The sequence below is a fragment of the Choloepus didactylus genome, chromosome 21, assembly GCF_015220235.1.
Source record: "Choloepus didactylus isolate mChoDid1 chromosome 21, mChoDid1.pri, whole genome shotgun sequence".
Classification (NCBI taxonomy): domain Eukaryota; kingdom Metazoa; phylum Chordata; class Mammalia; order Pilosa; family Megalonychidae; genus Choloepus; species Choloepus didactylus.
In genome coordinates, this window is record NC_051327.1 from 29,152,528 (window position 1) to 29,171,851 (window position 19,324).

At 62.9% G+C, this 19,324-nt stretch overlaps 2 protein-coding genes across 5 annotated transcripts in view; both read left to right on the top strand.

Annotated features, from left to right (window-relative positions):
• Positions 1-7,876, top strand: part of TBC1D24 (TBC1 domain family member 24) — a 22,766-nt gene extending 14,890 nt beyond the window's left edge. The window contains exons 4-11 of one of the 4 annotated variants that reach the window (XM_037813876.1): positions 965-982; positions 1,445-1,603; positions 2,369-2,432; positions 3,246-3,341; positions 3,669-3,900; positions 4,165-6,026; positions 6,676-6,826; positions 6,921-7,876. In XM_037813876.1, the coding sequence (XP_037669804.1) occupies positions 965-982; positions 1,445-1,603; positions 2,369-2,432; positions 3,246-3,341; positions 3,669-3,900; positions 4,165-4,331 (736 nt within the window). In that variant the 3' untranslated portion in view covers positions 4,332-6,026; positions 6,676-6,826; positions 6,921-7,876. Of the gene's footprint in view, positions 1-964; positions 983-1,444; positions 1,604-2,368; positions 2,433-3,245; positions 3,342-3,668; positions 3,901-4,164; positions 6,031-6,675 lie in introns of all 4 variants that reach the window. The other 3 variants (XM_037813875.1, XM_037813874.1, XM_037813877.1) reach the window with 3 other exon arrangements.
• Positions 7,877-13,673: 5,797 nt separating this feature from the next.
• ATP6V0C (ATPase H+ transporting V0 subunit c) lies at positions 13,674-19,245 on the top strand. The gene is made up of 3 exons (XM_037814333.1): positions 13,674-13,885; positions 18,252-18,435; positions 18,535-19,245. Exons 1-3 carry the CDS (start codon positions 13,807-13,809, stop codon positions 18,737-18,739), a joined length of 468 nt encoding a protein of 155 aa, XP_037670261.1. The 5' UTR covers positions 13,674-13,806; the 3' UTR covers positions 18,740-19,245.
• The last annotated feature ends 79 nt before the right edge of the window (positions 19,246-19,324 follow it).

The following is a 19,324-nucleotide window of genomic DNA, read 5'->3' on the forward strand; positions in this document are numbered from 1 at the left end:
TATCCTTCCGTCCATCCACCCTTCCGTCTATCCAGCCTTCCATCCAAACACCCTTCCTTCCATCCACCCATCTGTCTGTCCACCATTCCATCCGTCCACCCTTCTGTCCATCCACCCTTCATCCATCCACCCATCCATCCATCCACCCTTCGTCTGTCCACTCTTCTGTCAGTCCACCCTTCCGTCCAGTCTGTCTACCCTTCCGTCCATCCACCCTTCCGTTTATCCAGCCTTCCATCCAAACACCCTTCCTTCCATCCACCCATCTGTCTGTCCACCATTCCATCCGTCCACCCTTCTGTCCGTCCACCCTTCATCTGTCCACCCTTCCGTCTTTCAACACTTCCATCCATCCACCCATCTGTCCATCCACCCTTCCGTCCATCTACCCTTCATCTGTCCACTCTTCTGTCCATCCACCCTTCCGTCCAGTCCATCCACCCTTCCATCTGTCCACCCATCCATCCATCCACCCTTCCATCCATCCACCCTTCTGTCTGTCCACCCTTCTGTCCATCCACCCTTCCATCCATCCACCCTTCCATGCATGGGAAGAGAGAAGGGGCCGTCTTGGTCATGGCTGCGAGAGGCCCGGGGTGGTGTCCTCAGGGAGTCCGGCCACTGGCTGAGGCGGAAGCTGGGTGCCCCTTGGAGCCAGCAGGTCTGGCAGTGGCCCGGGCCCTCCCCGCAGCCATGAGAGGGGTCCTGTCAGGGCAGCAGCCCACGCCCGCCAGCCCCGCCCTGGGCCCCGAGCCCTTCTGTCTGGGGCTTGCTGGACGCGCCTCCCTGCCCTGGGGCACGGCCCCTGGGAGCAGGCTCAGGTGTCTGTGGTGTCCCGAGACGGCAGCTGTCCCCAGCACTCTTGTGCGGTGGCCCATGGGTGTGGTGCTCACCACCAGTTCCTCCTCGCCTGATTGGCTTTTCTTCCTCTTATCCGCGTCCGTTGTGTCCTCTGGTTTCTCAGAGATTCATTCTCTAAAAGGTAGGTTTCAAATCTGCGTTCCAGGCCTGGCTTCTCGCTCCTTCTGTCTGGCTAGCTGTGGAGCCCGTGCTCTCAGGGCCACCCCAAGCCCAGCCGAGGCTCAGGTGCTGTCTGACTGCCTGTCTGTCTGTCTGCTTGGCTGCCTCAGTGGTGCTGTCCATTGGGGCTTGGCTGACCCTGAAGCCTCATCTTGCCTGAGCTGCCTGTTTCTCTGTCCCCGTCTCGTAGAGAAAAGGTGCCTTTGTCCCACCCAGGCTGGGCGCCCTCCCCTCTCTGCAGCCAGGGTTGGGAGACGGGGCGCTGAGGGACAGCTCTGCCCCATGACGTCTCAGTGGGCACTGAGGACCGGGCTCTGACCCTGGCCATGCCCACCAGACTCCCCACCAGGAACCCCCCAGCATTCCCGAAGGAGGGGTGGCTTGGAGCTGGGGGCCACCCTCGGAACACCTCCTGCTCTCCCAGGCAGTTTGTGCACCTGGCCGTCCACACGGAGAACTTTCACTCGGAAATCGTCAGCGTGAGGGAGATGCGGGACATCTGGTCATGGGTCCCCGAGCGTTTCGCCCTTTGCCAGCCCCTGCTGCTCTTCTCCTCGCTGCAGCACGGCTACAGCCTGAGCAGGTGACATCCTGGGAGGCCAGGCAGGGCCGTGGGGGCACAGCGAGCCGGGGCTAGTGCACACCAGCTCCGGGCAGCCTGGGGACAGCTGCAAATGGGCCTTTGGTCCTTCTCTGGACTTCCGTCCCTCCCAGGCCCAGGCTACCCACGCTGCAGGGGTCCTCGCCTCAGCACGACCCCTTGAGTGACAAGAGTCGTGCGGAGAGAACGACTTGAGGGGAGCAGGCCTGGTTGCTGGGTTGCTCCCTCAGCTCCCTCGGCCCACTGCGCTCCTGCGGCCGGCACTCAGTGTGGCCTCCCTGAGCCTCAGGTGGCCAGTGGCCAGAAGCTTGGGCTTGGGTCCCAGGCTCCCAGCAGAGGTGACACGGGCAGAGCTGGTGCAGAGGCACCGTCTGCCGCCCCAGGCACGGGGTGCCAGCGTAGCTGAGCCACGTTCACGCTGCCTCCTGCCTCTGGGCAGTATGGGAAGCCCACAGATGACTGACCAGGTCTCTCAGGCCCCCACACATGTCCGGGGACCCCAGCTCCCCCCATGCTCAGGCTCCCAGCCATGCATGTGGGGACCTGAGAGGCACCTTCCCAGCCCAGGTTCCTCTCCCTGCTGTGCCTGCGGGGCCCTGCTGAGGCTGTGGGGTGCTGCCAGGCAGACAGTCCCTGCACGCAGAGATAGGGCCTGTGGGCTCCAGTCAGTGGGGCTCATGGGGGGCAGCCCCAGGACGTGCAGGACAGACGGCAGCGTCACGCCCAGCACCTGCGCTCTGCCCACAGGTTCTATTTCCAGTGTGAGGGGCACGAGCCCACCCTCCTGCTCATCAAGACCACACAAAAGGAGGTAAGGAGGGACCGGCACGGCCCAGGGCCTGGTGTCAGGGGACATCCTGCTGCCCAGACCCACCTGCTCTCAGGGCCAGGGCTCCCTGGCACCCGACGCCCAGGCTCAGGGCCCCCCAGAGGGGAGAGTCCAAGCCTCCCCCGTGGTCTGCCCCTTCCCCGGGCCCAGGACCCTGCTGGTGGCCCCGAGCAGCCTCGGAGGGGACCCGGCCCGGTAGCTGCCTTCACTGCTGCCACTTCACCCCTACACCGTTCTCAGGGCTGCTCTCAGCTGTCCTGGGAGAGCACCCCAAGGCGTCATGGAGGGTCTGTTCAGCGACTCCCAGACCCGCACGCTGAGGTTTCGGTTCTTCACCCCAGGCCCCAGGTGCCGACGCTGCAGCAGCTCCGAGGCCAATTCTCTAATGGGGGTCAAAGGCTCTGCTGGTTCGCAGGGGTTGGGGGAATGTTCTAGAGCAGGGGCACCTCCCGAAGCCTCCTTCTGAGGGTACAGACATGGCCAGCAAGTGAGGACATGGACCTCGTTCCCTCATTCTGGGGACACGGAGAGAAATAAAGATGAAAATGGCCCAGACAGGCCCGACCTCCCACCCCACCAGCCCCAGGCCTCCAGGAAAGGGACACGGGGTCTTTGGGCGAGCTGACCATGTCACCCACCCCAGCCCAGACTGTTCTCAGCCCTTTGCCCTTGCGCAGTGGGGGGCGGGGCGGAACCCCCCCAGCTGTGACCAGGGACATGTGCTCCCTGAGCCTTGAGCAAGGGGCCACCCCTGCGGGCGGGCAGGACGCAGCCTCACCCCACACCCTCCCCCAGGTGTGTGGTGCTTACCTGTCAACAGACTGGAGCGAGAGAAGCAAGTCCGGAGGCAAACTGGGCTTCTTCGGCACTGGGGAGTGCTTTGTGTTCAGAGTGAGTGGCCTGGGCCTGTGGGCAGAGGTCAGGGCTCCCACTGGGCTCCCCCGGGGTCCCCGGCATCCAGCTCACCCCCCACCCACCTGACCTTTCATCCCGCCACAGCAGCTGTCCCTGCGGGTGGCTTGCCTCTGAGTTTTGGTCATTAGACTGTGAGCTCCACGGAGCGAGCACAGCCTTCTCTGCCGTGGCCATTGCCCCTCCTCGGCCTTGGCCGGCCCCTCGCCCCCGGGGCTCTGGATGGAGGATAGCGGGCTGGGGCTCCGGGGGCGGTGGGGTGCGACCCAGCAGGCCGGCCCCTCACACCTGCCCCTTTGCCCTCAGCTGCAGCCTGAGGTCCAGCGCTACGAGTGGGTGGTCATCAAGCACCCCGAGCTGACCAAGGTGACGCCTGCAGTGCCCCTGGATACCACCGCTGCCCCCACCCAGCTCTGCCACACCGTCCCCCGGGACCCTGCCGACCGCCTCTCGCCCTTCCTGGCCGCTCGGCACTTCAGCCTGCCTTCCAAGACGGAGGCCATGTTCATGGCTGGTGGCAGCGACTGCCTCATCATCGGTGGGCCCCTTGGCTCTGGGTCCTGGGGACCGTGGGTGGCTGAAGCCCCCATGCCCAGCCCCTGGTGGCCCCTGGTGGCAGGGAGAAGGCATTGCTGCCCATCTGCTGGGGCTGGAGTAGGCGTCAGCTATGGAGGGTTGGGATCCTCTGGCAGAGGGCAGGACTGGCCAGGCCAGGTGGGCGATGCTCGGAAGCGGGAAGGGGTGCTGCGGGGGCGCTGCCAGTGCAGGAGTGGGGGGCAGCCCTGACCTGCTCGTCCTGCAGGTGGAGGGGGCGGCCAGGCGCTCTACGTCGATGGGGACCTGAACCGCGGCCGGACTGGGCACTGCGACACCTTCAACAACCAGCCGCTCTGCTCCGAGAACTTCCTCATCGCAGCCGTGGAGGCCTGGGGCTTCCAGGACCCCGACACCCAGAACCTGGGCCAGTGATGCGCCTTGCTGGGCGGCTGCTGGGCTGCTGGGGGGGTGCTGGGTGCTGCGGGGGCGCGGGGCGGGGGTGCCACAGCAGCCGTCCCTGCCTCCACCTCGCCTGGCCCCAGCCGCTCAGTGATGTACCCATCGGGGCCACCTCTCCTGCTGGAGCCCAGGCTTCTGGAAGGGTCCGAGGGCATCTTTGACTCCTGTCGGTTGGCTCCTTCCTCCCCCATGGAGGCAGTACCAGAGCCTGAGTCCCCACAGGCTGAGGGTGGGTCCCCGGTGTCCCCTGCTGGTGCTCCTCCTGCAACTCCCAGCATGTCGGGATCCTGAGAAGAGCTGGTGCTCTTGGGCCTGCTCGATCCCACTCCCTGCGCCCACAGCCTCTGCTCCCGTGTCCTATCCCTGCCTCGGCTCTTGGGGCAGCATCTCTGAGGCTCCCAGGGGCAGCAGGGCCCAGTGGGGCAGCAAGCCTGTCCTGGGTTTGTGCAGATTTGCAGAGCCTGAAGCTTCTGCGGTGCCTGCGGGTTCACACCTGGGGTGGTGGCCACAGGGCAGCCCGGGGAGAGGCCCTCTGGGAAGACCAGCCCCTCGGCATCCCCCAGCCTGGCGGCTGCCACAGGCCCCCTCAGTGCTCCCTGGCCCACGGCCTCTTCCCGTCCGGCTCCCAGCATGCCCCGCTGCATGTCCACCCCACGCCCCCCAGGCCCCTGCCCAACAGCCCCTGCCCCACAGCGTTCCCCTGTGTGGAGACTCGCTTCCCCCCACGCCCCTCTGGTAGCGGTTGGCTGGCCGCACAACCCCTTTTGGACTTGGGGTATCTGGGCCTCCTGCCTAGCCAGGCCCCAGATCCCCATCCTCGCGCACAGTGGTTCCGGTGAGACAGGCCGGGGGGACAGGCAGCGGCCTCTCCCACCTGTATGACTTCCCAGCTGGCCCTGGGGGCACCACGGAGGGCAGTGGGGAAGCAGAGCCCGAGGCAGCCGTGTGGGGCCTGCAGGCCTGGGTTCCTGAAACACAGGCCCCGCGGAGTCACCCAGCCCCCAGCTCCAGGCTCAGGCCAGCACTGCACTGCCTGCCCCACCTCCCTGTGCCCCTCCTGCGCAGGCCGCCCCAGCCCCCTCTCAGTGGGGGGCAGAGGCAGGAAACTCACACGGCCCATCAGGAACTCAGTTTCCCTCACTGCCCAGTGGGGACCATCCTCCTGCCCTGCTCTCCTCTCGGGGCTCAAGGGCCTCAAGGGGGTGGGGGGTTCCCAGCAGGGCTGAGGCACTGTGAGGAGTGTCACTGCAGACCCCCGTGGCCCTTGCCAGCCCCTTCCTGCGAGCCCTCAGCCCTGCGTGTACCACTGCCCGCTGCCCATTAAACAGCCTCTGTATTAACTCCAGGCTTTGGGTCTGGTCTCTTCAGCCAGGGGGTTTCTGGAGGTTCCCCAGGATGGGGAGGGGGTACAGTCGGCTGCCCAGTGGCCGTGTTTGTAAGTGTGTTCTCACCACTGATCGCTTCTGAAAACAGCCTCTCGGAAGCAGCTGAAGTTACATTTGTGCACGATTTGCAGGGTTCCCTCCGTAAACTTACTGAACCGAGTGAGTAGGGCCTTATGAGCAGCTCCCGCTTCCAGAACCTTCTGTGCCGCCGCACCAAGGAGCCCCCACGCACCCGCCTGGAGAGCCAGCCCGGGGATGGCCACTGAGGCCCAATCTCCACATCGTGGGTGAAGTTCTTTGCTTTGTGTTTGTGTGTAAAACAGTTTCCTTATACTTAATAGCTTCTTTATCCTAATTTATTCTACTAACCTAAAAGGTATGTATGATTTTCTTTACTTTTTATTCTTGTAGCTGTCTGTGTTAGAATTATGTCCGAACATAGTGTATTGATGTTCTCTTCTTGGCTATGGATTATTAGCTTTTGATGTTTAAAATTAGCCAAAAGCGGACACAATTGTGTGGTGAATCATTTGTTGTTCAGAAACATTTCCAAGTTTATTTAAAAAACACAAAGTTGAACATCATTTAAATTGGTTCATTAGAGGAGGCTACATGCCTTTGGGTCTTCAGAAAATCAATTTTTCAAAAACAATATCACACATGAGTAAGTCATTTGTATTTTACAAATTTTTCAGAGTTTTTAGTTATTGAGCTAAAAGAAAATTATTTCACTTTGACCTATTTTGGTAAGCTGCGTGCTTAAGTTTTTAAGTCTTTCAATGTAACTTGTATTAGAAGGTTCTAAAGAGCACAGAGGCCGCCTAAGTTCTTTTATCTATTTCCTGAATCCATAAAGCCTTCAGAGTCTTTTATATTTGAGTGTTAGAGTCTTTTATATTTGGTCAATTTAATTTTACCTGTTTATTTTGTAGTAATTTAGATTCACAGAAGACTCACCAAGGTGGTCCCGAGTGTCCCTGGCGGCCCTCCACTTTCCCAGCGTGGCATCTTCCGTGATGGCGGCTCCTTCGCCAGGACTGAGCTCAGCGTGGTGGGGGCTCTGTCGACTCCAGCCCCACTCAGGTTCTTCTGGGCGCCCCCCTAATGTCTGGTTTCGGTTCCAGAATAGATTGAATTGTTTTGGATGTTTAGTTTCCCACATTTTTGTTAAATCCAGAATGCTGTCAAATTTCCAAGACAAACACTGTTTCAAACAAAAAGATGGCACCGATGAGGCATTATAGTGAGTACCTCAAATTTGGATTCCTGCACCTCAGAGTTCTCTTCCTGGGCCTGAGTCTCTTGTCTGTGTGGAAAAGTCTCCAAGTGACGCCTGGGTTCCTCACCCCCGAATATGTGCCATAGGCAGAAAAGTGCGTGGAGTTTTAAAAACATCCACTGGTGTAACTACATATGCATAGAGGGAGCACGTGTGTGCACGTGTGCGCACGTGTCGGGCCGTGCCCAAGAAGCCGAGCAGAGTGGATGTGATTTGCTGCTGCCGCTGAAGCCCTGTGCACCCTGCCCGCCCGCCCCGCGGCCCGGGTGGAGCCTGTCTCCTCCTTTGGGCCAGGCAGGGGCTGTGTGGTGCACATGTCCATGTGTTGACCCACGGCCTGGCCCCTCCTGGTCTGCAGTGTGCCCTGCCTGCTCAGACCAGTCACCGTGGACCCCCAGGAGGGAGCCGGGGTGGCAGCTTTGAGGTGAAGCAAGAGTGGGGCGTGGGCTGGTGCACCCCGGGCCTTTGGAGGGCCGGAGTGCAGGGAGAGGGCACCCGGGGGCCCCCTTGGCCAGGCCGCTCCTGACGCCCTCAGTGGGGGAAGCCCACCGAGCCCACACCTTCCCGAGGAAATGGAGCAGGCCGGTGCACCGTGTCATGGACGCTGACAGGCAATGGAGTGAACATAAGGGTTGCATGAACGAATTTAAACTTGCATTATGAAGGACAGTCATTGGCTTCTTTTTAAAAAGGGTGTACAGAACGGATGCTTTGGAGCTTCTGAGTAAATATGATAATAATGTTTAAAAAGCCAGGACCTTGTGGAAATACAACCATGTGTAGCGACCCAATGTGTGTTTGAAGTGAAACCTGACTTTGGAAAAGTGAAAATAAAAATGATCTGGTGATGTATTTCCTTGGTGTTCGTTTGAGTCCGAAATGAAATCAGAGAGGCCCCCGGGCCAGGGTACTTTTGAAACCTGTGGGTTGGGAGACAGCAGACGCAAGGGGTGCTCGGTGGGGAACGGGCTCCTCCCGATTTGCCACCACCGGGGCCCGGGCAGCCACCCCCACTGATCTGGTGTCACTTCCTTCTGCCCACAGGCCTGAGGCTGCGCGTCCAAGCAGGGGACAAGGAGAGCGGTGACTACGCCGCTGCCGGGAACCTCCCGGGGTCCTGTCCGCGGGATAATCGACAGCACAAGCCGCGCCGCTGTAACACGACACAGGCTCGCGCTTCTCGGGCAAGGCTGGGACGCTGTGCTCGCAGTCCCCTAAGGCAGTGCTGAAGCCTTTCCTGTTGCCTTGTGTTTTAGTCTCCATAGGTGTTTAATCCAGACAGTGTGACTCTCCTTTCCCGGAGCCCCCACCCTGCCGGCGCCCCCCGCCCTTCCTGCCACTGCAGGGCCTGCTCGGCAGCTCCCTGGGGACCCCCACCAACTCCTGTGGGCCCTCTCCCTTTGCTGCCCCCCGGACAAGCGTGTTCTCCTGTGAGCTCTTTCACTGGGGCGCCGGGTGGGGGACGGCAGGGGGTCCAGCTTTGAGAAGTCCTCGCCCGGTAGACCACTGTACCACCCACCCTGTCCTGTGCTTCCGGGCCTTGGCACGCGCCGCCCCCCCCCCGGTGGCTTGTTCTCCGTGACAGAGCGTCACAGCCTTTCGGACGACTCCACTGTCCCCCACTCCACCCCCAAGATGTGAGCCCCAGGAGGGTGGGAGGGCCTGGCCCTCGTGTGATCTTCCTGAGGTGCCGGCCCCTGTCCCGGGGGACTTGGGAGAAGTGACGGCATCCCAGGGGGTGTGTGCTGCTGGGGGCACCCCCCACCCCAACATTCCCCATGGTAACTTCCTCCTCTCCAGGTGCTCGGTAATGCAGCCTGCGGGGCCGGGGCTCCGAGGCAGGCAGGCAGATCTGGGTGGCGTGGAGGGCCTGGGCCCCAGGCTGGGTTGGGCAGGTCCCGTTCCCTGGCACGGGTCCTCGGATGTCTCGGGCCCCCGCCCCGCTCAGGCCAGGCCAGCAGGGTGGCCACAGCGTCTGCCTGAGCCCCGGCGGGCAGGGCCACGCCTCCCCCTGCTCCTGCCACCTGCCTTCACATGGTCCCTGGGGTGGGCCCAGCAACGCATCCCAGCTCACGCTGCACCTCCAGCCCTCCATGAAGCCGCTTTGTTTCCTTGTCTTATGTTTCTTCAAAAACAAAATATGCATGTAGGGCAGGAACCTGCACTGTGCCCGGCTTCCCAGTCCCCCACATAGGTGATGTCTCCATGTTTCCAGCCGGCCGCCTGGTGACATAGGAACCGTGCCCGTGCTTCTCCCTGCTCATCTGCATCCCAGAGCTCCTTCCCGTCAGGACGTGAGGGCCTCCTTCAGTCCCCTTAACGCTGCCCTGTGCTCTGTGGTTTGCACCGCGGTGAATTATTTAACCAGTTCCCTATTTCTCACATGCAAACTGGGCCGTGTCTCTCCCCTGCTCAAAACACTCCTCATCCTTTAACATGTAATGCAGAAGTCACCACCCCTGGGGCGCTGGGAACTGCGCCCCCCCAGTGTATCCCCCCGGTACCCCCTCTGCACCTTGTAAAGTCACCTCTGCTTTCGCGTCCACAATGCTGTCAGAACACCGTTGTCTGTGCGTCCAGCAACCCTAGTGGCCTTGAGCTCCCCGAGGGCTCTCCTGGTCAGCTCGTCTGCCTGGGCCGGGCGCAGCGCCTGGCAGTGGCGGGGGCTCAGAAATGCAGCCTGTGGGAGTCTGAGGCAGGCAAGGCCCTGGGCGTGTGACCCCTGGCTGGTGCAGAGTGAGGAAGGGGCATGACCCAGGCCAGACATGGGGTCCCGGGCAACCCCAGGCCTGTATGGGAGCAGGGAAAGGGCCCCCATTGTGCCTTGACTGCGGGGCCCGCTTCCTGGGCCTGCCTGCAGCCCTCCCCGCGGGTGCTCAAAGAGGAAGACAACATCAAGCCCTTTCACATCAACCCTCAAAGACTGGAGTCAGCAGAACAGCTGGGGAACTTCTTGCTCCCTGGGGTGCCGACAGATTGGGCCAGAGCCGCCTGGGATTTGCAGCCCCCACCCATTCTGGGCCGGCTGCCCCTGACCCCCAGCGAGCCTGGATGAGGCAGGTGAGGCTGGCGGGTTTCGGGTTCTACTCGTACCACGTTGATTTGTCTGCAGGACGTTAGTTAAAAAAAACAAAAAACTCCTTATATCATTTCATAAGCCTTGGTTTATTTTAATTACAATCATAAAAAAGATAACTTGCCTTTACTTACCCTCCCTGCACCCCAGTGGGGCAGCTTTGTGCCTCCTTCCTCTCCTTCCAGCCGCCCCAGGCCGCATGTGGCTCTTCCCTGCTGGAGGGGCACAGGGTGCCGTCTCCCTCCCACGAGTGCCCACTCGGGGTGCATCTCCACGGCCGCTTGTGAGAATGGGGCTGTGCCGCAGGCTCCTGGTGTCCCGGACGGGCCGTGGTGCCGGCTGCTGGCCTCTCCCGTTTGGAATGGCTTCCTGGGCCTTGGAATCTTATTCCCAGACTCGCTGCCTCCTTCCTCCCCCACCCCCTCAGGTCTCTGCGAGGTGCCACAGGGTTCTCTTGGGAGGGCCCTTTACCCGGAAGGCCCTCAGGGGCAGGGATACCCGCCTGCCACCAGGGCTTCTGATTTGTGTTTCTCTAAGTCTTGGCCTCCCCACTCCTGGAAGTCCCCAGCAAGCAGGGGCAGGCCAGGGGCTTGCAGGGCAGTGGTTTCACCCAGGAGGAAGTAGCCATGTGCAGGAAGCAGACACCCCAGTCGTAGCACCCGAGCCTGCAGACCACCCCAACCCAGGGCCCTACCCAGTACTGGGACATCCAAGACGACCTGGTCCCGCCCCAGCCCCACCCGCACCCCAGCACCTGCTCAGCAGACACCCGGGCAGCAAGCAGCATGGGCGTTCGCTTTCAGTCCCACCCTCACTAGGCCCGTGCCCCTGGGTGAGATTCCTGACCTTCCTGAGCCCGTGTCCGTCCCTTCTCTGCCGGGTCACTGTGAGGATGCAGGAGATGCTGCCAGTACACGCTCAGGACGAGGTATCAGGGAATAGACAATGAGGCACAGAGACCCAATGGGGCAGTGGGGTGCAAAAGGTGATAATGGAGTGTGCAGTGGAGGAGGCAAGGTCAGGAGGGCTTTCTGGAGGAGGTGACTTTTGAAGATGGCATCACACTAGTTAACAACGGAGAGAGAGTGGCTGGCACATAGGGAGCTGCGGTCGCAGTTGATTCGTCTGGGGGGGGGGAGGTGGCGGCCGGTTACCAAATCCTAGGCTCTCAGGATTGCTTGGAGGGTACCGGCGGCGGGGGCTCTTTCCCGGAGGCGAGGGCGAGGCAGGGGACTGGGCCCGGTCCCCGGCGTAGGCGTGCAAAGTATGGAGGGCGGCGAGAAAGGAACAAGCGGGACACGGTTCTTTTAGGGTGAAGAAGCCAAGAGAGTTTATTAGGGGAGAGTACAAGCTTATATCGGGCGTTTAGAGGGCGGGGTAGCTGTAGAGGTTAAAGGCTTGGATTGGTTCTGAGAGGGCGCGGAGGTTGATTGAAAAGGGGCGAGAGTTGCTCCGGTAACGGTGTCTGGCAACAATGTATGCGCACTGGTGGTGATGGGAGTTGCACTGGCAACGGGGAGTGTCCGGGCAAGATAAGGGGGTGGGGAAAAGGCGGTTCCCTCCGGCAAGCCTCCCCTAACAGTGGTATTTTGGGTGAGGAAATGGGGCCTGCCTCCGGCCTTACTTTCCCAGGCCCGGGGGGCTGCGGAGGGCGCTGTCGCCCGTGCCCACCACCCTCCCCAGGGGCTGATCAGGTCCCCCAGCCCAGGCCCGCCAAGTTGAAGCACGTAATCAGTGTCCCGCAGGGAGCCACACTCGAGAACCCTAGTGATGAGGGGGTGCTGGGCAAGTGAGGAGAGGGGTGAGAAGGACCCCAGGAGGGGGTGATGGGTCAGACTGGGCACTGAGAGGGAGCCCGTGGCTTCAGGGTGAAGAATGGATTGGCGGGGAGTGGGAGGCAAGTGTGGGAAATGAAGGGCCTGGAACCCAGAGCAGCGGAGTGGGGTGTGAGTAATAGGAGAGAGGAACTGGGAGCCAGGCAGGACTGCTCCAAGCTGCTGGGTGGACATGGCCGCCTTGGTCTGGGATGGAAATATCCAGTATGGAGGCTGGTGGTGCCGGGGCGGGATGAGCTCAGGGAAGCCTGCTCGTTTGCAGAACCAGGTGACCCCGCGGGCCCCCAGTGTGGTCTCCCCTCTGTTCTTATGGCCACCCCGTTCTCCATCAGTCCTGCCCCTGCTTCCCTCAGGGCCCAGGCCACCCTCCGCACAGCCTCCTGGGCCCCCTGCCAGTGCCACCTTCATGCCCTGGGCTCCCCTGCTCTTGTGGCAGCCGGACCTCAGGGCAGGTATTGGGGATCCACGCTTGGAGAGGGCAGGGCTGGAAAGGTGCAGCTAAGGGACAGGACAGTGCAAGACAGAGACTGAAGCTGGGTGCTGGCCACCCACCTAGGAGCAGCAGGGCTGGGGAGCACGCTGGGGCCGTGCTGAGGCTATGGGGCTGGGCCTGCTGTTGTCCCCCCGCATGACTCCAGCAGGAGCAGGGACAGAGAGGGCGGCCGAGCTGCTGCGGCGAGCAGGAGAGAGAGAGGCTGTGGGGCAGCGGGTGGCCAGAGGCCCACACAGATGACCTGACAGATGTCCCCTCCCTTAGAGAAAGGGCCATCGATGACCGTAGGGAGGCAGGGAGGCGCTGCTTGGAGAGCTCTCTTTCAAGAACCTGGAGTGGGGGCAACACAGGGAGGTGGGGGAGGCCAGAGGTTCCCGGCACCTGTCACCTCCGCTCCTGCTTTGGCAACGGAACAGGTTGGGCCAGTGCTGGGAAGGCTGGTGACGCCTGCACCAGGGAGGGACTCTAAGGCAGGGGCGCGGGCGACGGGGCCCACGGGACAGCCAGGGCCAGGAGACGGCCCGAGCTCCTGAAGGGGAGCGCAGGAGCTGCGGGTGGAGCTAAGGCGGTCAGGGCTGCCCCCATCGGCGGGGGTCCCCGCAACGGACAGGACCACCCGCCCCGGCTGATGTCCGGGTCCCTGCCGCAGCGAGAGAGCACCTGCGCCGAGGGGTCGCGCTTTTCTCCGAAGCGAGGGACAAGTCACCACCTGCTGGGTCCGGAGGAGGCTGGCGTTTGGGGACGGGGTGGGACGCCCGCGGCCGCGCCCGGGACGCGGCACGTCGGCTTCGTCTGCTCTAACCTCGGCCAGCCTGGGGACGGGGAGGCGTCCGATTCCCCGTGGTCTGGCTCGGCGCCCAGAGAAGCCCGAGCTCTGCCCTGGGGGGTCACTCGCGAGAGGCGGCCGGACTCCGCCAACGCACAGCAGGCGGCGCGCTGGGCCGCGAACCCGGGCAGCGCCGGCAGTCCGCAGGGGGGGCGGGGCCGCCGCGAGACCGCGCCCCCTATGCTAATGAGGCGCCGCCGCCCCGCCCCAGCCCCAGAGCCGGGCGAGACCAACGCCGCGGGGTTCGAAAGGCCCGGAGCGCGCGACCCGAGTCCGCGAGGCCGAGGCGGGACGGGCCGGCGGGCGGGTGGCCCGGCTGTCGCAGCGCAGAGCGCCCCCCCGCGGCGCCAGGTGGTGCGGCCCGGGGGCGGGGTCCGGGTCATGTGACGCGGCGGCGGCCGCCATTTTGCTCTGCGGTGCTGGTATTTAGAGCGCAGCGGCTGAGGGGCCCGGTCGCCTTCGCCGCCGCCGCCGCTGTCCGCCCGCTGTTGCGTCGCCCGCCCGCCCTCGCCCCTGCCTCGGCCGCCGAGCTCGCCCCCAGCCCCGCCGCAGACATGTCCGAGTCCCGGAGCAACCCCGAGTACTCCGCCTTCTTCGCCGTCATGGGCGCCTCGGCCGCCATGGTCTTCAGCGGTGAGCGCCGCGCCCGAGGCACCCGGGGGGGGGGGGGCGCCAGGGCCGCGCGCGGGGCTCGTGCCCGCGGCTCGGCGGGGGTCCGGGGCCGTGACGTCACTGACCCCACCCAGCGCTGCGGGCGGGGGTCGGGGCCCCGAGGGCGGCGGGGGCCGGGGCTCCCGGGGCTCCGGCTCCCGCAGCGCCGCCGGTCGGGCTGAGCCGGGGCGGGGGTGGGGCGGCGGCGCCGCTGCCATCTTAGCCGGGGGAGCGAGGAGAGGGAGGCTGGGCTGGGGGCGCGCGGTTTTGCGCGTGCTCGGTGCCCGCCGCCCTCCCCGCTCCTGCGGGCGGGAGTGACATCACGCCTCGGAAAGCTCCCGCGATGCGGGGGCGGGGGATCGGGCTCGGGAGTCCCCGGCGCTCCCGGGCCGGTGGGAGCCCGCACCGCGCCGAGACCCCCGCCCTCGCGGCGGTCCGGCTTCAGCGGGGGGCAGGTGGGTCTGGCCCCAGAGGCAGGTGCTTCCGGTTGCGGCTTGCGGCGGTTTCCCAATAGCCCGGTCAGCTGTGCGGGCTGGTTAGGAAAGCTGGGCTGAGGATTTCGTCCCGAAACCCGCACGGGACCCGGGAGTGGGAGTCTGGAGATGGAGGGGTGGGGGGTGTGGGGCAGCGGTGAGGTGATCAGGCAGCCCCAGGGCCAAGGGTGGGTGTCTGGAAGGCAAGGACAGCATCACCGTTCTGCCATGTGGACGCTGGCTGAGGGTCTGTGCTTCGGGGTGGGGAGAGGGTGGCCTGGGGTGCCGCGGAGGAAGCAGCATTTTCGGGGTGGGGTCTTTGTCTTTCGGGAGGGAGTCTTTCTTCTGGTCCTACAGAATGAATGAATGATCTTGTTTCCTTCTCTGAGGCTTGGAATTGGGAGGGCTTGCCTTGGGCGAGGGAGGGGTCTTCCAGGGTTTTGACGGCATCCTTTTTCTTGGGTGACAATTGGGTCTCTCAAGCTGAGTTGGGCCTTGGCAGCCTGGGGGTGTCATTTATCTGGGAGAAGGGCACTCAGGCCAGGCCCAGGAATGTGGGACCCAGGGAGGCAAGTCCTGGCCCAGCCAGAGGCCCCCTGGACTGGTCGGGCCTGGTCTCAGCCTCCTAGGGTGGGTCTGGGATTTGGCTTTGGTGACCCCGCCCTGCCCTGCCCTCCCTGGTGGACTGGGAGGCTCGCTGCGCAGGTATGTGGAGGGTTTGCACCCCAAACAGGGTCTCTGCTGACTGTAAACACCTGTGGGGGCCCACTGTGGGGGCTCCTTCTGCCTGGGCCCGCCTGCCCTTCCCCTCATGTGCGAGGAAGGGCCATTTGTGGTGGGAGCTGGTCTAGATTTCTCCTCTCCCAGACGCCACCGTTCGGGGGCAGCTGCTCTCCAGCTTGTTGGAACAGGCATCTACCCCCACTCCTGGTCATCTCTGCTCCTTGCTCCCAGGGTGGCTGCAGGCATTCCGCCCACCAGGCCACCTGTGGGTTGCCATTTGTGGCTATCCATTCATTCAGCGAACCTTGATTGAGTGCCCACCGCGTTCCAGGTGTGGGGAGGCATCGGTGAACAAGATAAAGTCCCTGGCCTCATGGGGTTCCTGCTGTCAGCGCTTGTTCCTAAAGCCTGGAGTTTGCCCATGGTGCCCTTTTTCACACCCAGCTCCCTCCTGGCACCAGGATCCTCCGCTCCATGCAGAAACAGGTGCCTTTTAGGTGGAGCTTGGCCCCCAGAGTTCTGGAAGTTAACAAGTGCGGGGTATCCCCGGCTCAGGGCTTTCATGCTTAGTCCTGGGGACTGGGGCCTGCCTGCTCCAGTGGGCCCCGATGCTGGCTCCTCCACAGTCTCCTTTCCGCCCACCCCCTGACCCGGGGACCTCTGTGGCCCTACAGGAGCCACCTTCTCACGTGGTGAGTGGCATTGACCTGTGACTATTTCTGTCCTCTAAACATGGCACTTTCTCCAAGGCTTGTCTTTATCTCTTGTGCCTGCCTCTTGGTATCTGCACAAGTGCTTCAGATCTTGGCAGAGATGCCCTGGCCTGCCCAGAACATGGCTGACTGGTCTTAATGCCAAAGGAGGGCCACACACACTTTTGGGATCCCCCCAACCCCCCATTTCAAATTCCAGCTTCCCTTTTTTTTCTTAGCTTATGACAAAAGTCATGCTGATTCTTTCTTCATCATGTCTTCCATGAAGATGTCAGTTGCTCCTTTTCCGTATTTTCTGTCACTTCCTCCTGCCCGTCAGCACCCTGCATTTGGGGCTTGTGTTCCTGGAACTGCCTCCTGACTTCTCCCTGACTCCTCTCCCTCCACTCGGTCCGTCGTTGCTGGAAGGTCTGCCTCCTAGAACCCCGTCGGGCTTGACCTGGGAAGCTGGCATCCAAGGTCTTTCTGGAAACCCACTGCTTCCCCACGCCCAGCTGGGCTCCCTCCTGTTGCACTGGCTTTGGATGGTCATCTCTACTTCTTCCTTTTGTTCCTCTTTCCCCCCACCCCACCCCCCTGCCAGCCACATGATCTGCCTGTTGCCTTCTGCAGCTCAGGGCCTACACGTCCTGCCTCTGGTGGCTCCAGCCTCACGGAGGCCACCTCCCTGGGCTGCACAGTGTGCCCAGCATCCAGCCCCCTCCTGCCACATTAGCCCAGGCTCTCCCACCCAAGGGTGCAGGCACTGGCACTGGTCTTTTGCACACTGTGAGGCAGCCTGACTGGGTGCTGGTTTGCAGCAGGAGTTCCCAAAATGCATTGATGGCCAGAAGATTCCCAGAAGGAGCCTCATGAAGAGAAGCCCTGGACCCTAGGCAGAAGGTGCGGGATGTCCGGGCACGGCATTGCCTGTGTGCTTCGGAGCTGCTGTGGAGGAGCCAGCACGAGTCCCTCTGCCTGGCTCTGCCTCCTTCCCACCCTCCAGTTGCTCTCCACTCGACCTCCTCTTGTCTGGCATCTCTGATCATGCTGTCTGGAATTCTTTCCCCTTTGCCCCATCTTCCTGGGCTACTCGCTGACCACCACGAGCTCTGCTCAGGCTTCACCTTCTGTGAAGACTTTTCCCAGCACCCCGTCCCCCCTTCATCCCTGTGCCTAAGCTTCCCCCTGTCTCCTGGAAGAGGCTGCTGCACCTGGAGGTGGCTGCGTTGCCCTCTCTCACTGACCTCTGCCCTGAGCAGGCAGAGCCTGTCCTCCTTGCTCAGCACTAGCCACGGAGGGAATGTGTTTCGTGGCCCACATGATGAATAAGACGTTTGGAGGAATGACCCTTTCCACTCCTGACCCAGGCTGTGCTCTGTGGAGGAAGCCGGCTGTCAGCCCCTCTGCTCCCCTAAGGATCATGGCCTGGGGCCCCCCAGTCGGCGCCTTTGCTAACTCTGAGGACGCTTGTGGCTGTCCATTGTTCTGGATCCGCATCACCTTGGCTTTCCAGGACATGGGCCAAGCAAGGGACATTCAGGGGAGGCAGCATATCCCAGGGGTGGGGGTGGGCTCAGAGGCCTCCTTGCCTCACCTGATACTGGTGCTGCTGGAGTCTCTGGGCCCCCAGGGGAGTGCCACAGCCTCAGGGCCAGACTGGGTGTTGGGTCCCCTGGTCCTGAGCAGAGCCGCCATGTGGCTAGGGCGCCTGGCACCAGCTTGACTCCGGAGATTCAGCCAGGTGATGAGCTGCCAGCCCTCCTAATAGCAGGCTCGGGGTTGGGAGTGGGGATGCGGTGGCCCGAGAGGACGGGACTTGCCAGCTTGCCGCCTCCTGACCTGAGTTACAGCCTGCAGAGTCTGCAGGTGGGCCACATCCTCTTGGCCTGCAGCCACCCTTCCAGAGGGTTGTTCCTGAGCAGCACCCACCACCCCCAGGCTGCCCAGCACACTCTGGCCTGACACCTGGGCTGCTGACAGTGGTCAGCTTCAGTGTTCAGCTTGGACCGTCACAGGTTTGTCCTGATTCCACGTGGGACAGAAGGTTTCCTGAGCCTTTCTGCCGTGAGCAAGGTTCTGGGGCCCGTGTTCCTTTTCCACGTGAGAGTGCCTGACCTGTCCTGGCTCCACCCTTTAGGTCTTGGGCAGCTGCAGCTGCAGCTCCTTAGGAGCATGGGACCATCACAGGAGGCTACAGGGTGGGCTCCCACAGCAGAGGGGGCCCCAGGCAGCGGAAGGGCCTCTTCTGGAAGAAGCATTGAACTATCTGGGGTGAGATCTCAGCCAGAGCAGAGAAACAGCTACTTCTGGCTGCTGGCACCCCTGGCTGATGTGGTGCGTGGGGACCGTCTCTGAAGGCACCTCCTCCGGCCCTGGCCACGTTCCTTGTTAAGCTCCTGCTGTCCCCAGTAGCTGGGCCGCACAGGACGCCCGGCTCACCATGTCTCCTTCCCACAGCCCTGGGCGCTGCCTACGGCACGGCCAAGAGCGGCACTGGCATAGCGGCCATGTCTGTCATGCGGCCAGAGCTGATCATGAAGTCCATCATCCCCGTGGTCATGGCTGGCATCATCGCCATCTACGGCCTTGTGGTGGCCGTCCTTATCGCCAACTCGCTGACAGAGGGCATCTCCCTCTTCAGGTGAGAGCTGCCCGCCCCAGCCCACAGCCCCAGGAAGGCCACCCGGGAGCTGGGGGAGGCTGGTGGGCCCTGAACTTCCCCTTGTCTCCTCTCTCCTAGGAGTTTCCTGCAACTGGGGGCCGGCTTGAGCGTGGGCCTGAGTGGCCTGGCAGCCGGCTTTGCCATTGGCATCGTGGGGGACGCCGGTGTACGGGGCACTGCCCAGCAGCCCCGGCTCTTCGTGGGCATGATCCTCATCCTGATCTTTGCCGAGGTGCTGGGCCTCTATGGCCTCATCGTTGCCCTCATTCTCTCCACCAAGTAGCACCACCCCGGCCCTCCGGCCCGAGAATCTGATGTAAAGACCACCCCCCTCATTCCAGAAGAGCAGCCTGACTCGCACGCCCGTGGCAGCCAACCCCCCAGTAGCTGGTCTTGTACATGCACCGTGTCTTAGTGCCCGTGGTCTGTCATTCCCAGCCTTGCCCCCGCCCGCCCCGCGTGTGGACATCGGGCCCAGTTGTCCCTGCCAGGGCCTGGCCAGCGAGACGCAGGCCCCCCCTGGCCAACCCCCCCCCCCCCGAGTGGTCTGTGCATACGGATGAATTAGAGCTGTCACTGTTCTCTTCACTGGATGTTTATTTATAAAAGATCTGACCTGTTCATGCGTCTGTGGAGCAGCCCTCGCCTCCCGCCCATGTAGAAACCTTTTAGAGTGTTGCCTGTGGGTTGCTGTGTGACGCTCCCTGGATGTAGCGGCCCTGCCCTCCTCTCCGGGCGCCCGGGCCTGCGCGGGAGCCGTGTCCAATAAAGTCCTCGGATGTGACCGGATCCTGTCTCGTGGCGGCTCGCGTGGGCCTTTCGCGCCGGGGGGGGGGGGGGGGGGGGCGGGGCCGGGAGCCGCGTTGCT

Coding starts and splice junctions, on each gene's coding strand:
- ATP6V0C (XM_037814333.1), top strand. CDS start 13,807: ATGTCCGAGTCCCGGAGCAACCCCGAGTACTCCGCCTTCTTCGCCGTC. Junction 13,886..18,251: donor GGCCGCCATGGTCTTCAGCG/GTGAGCGCCGCG, acceptor TCCTTCCCACAG/CCCTGGGCGCTGCCTACGGC. Junction 18,436..18,534: donor GAGGGCATCTCCCTCTTCAG/GTGAGAGCTGCC, acceptor CCTCTCTCCTAG/GAGTTTCCTGCAACTGGGGG.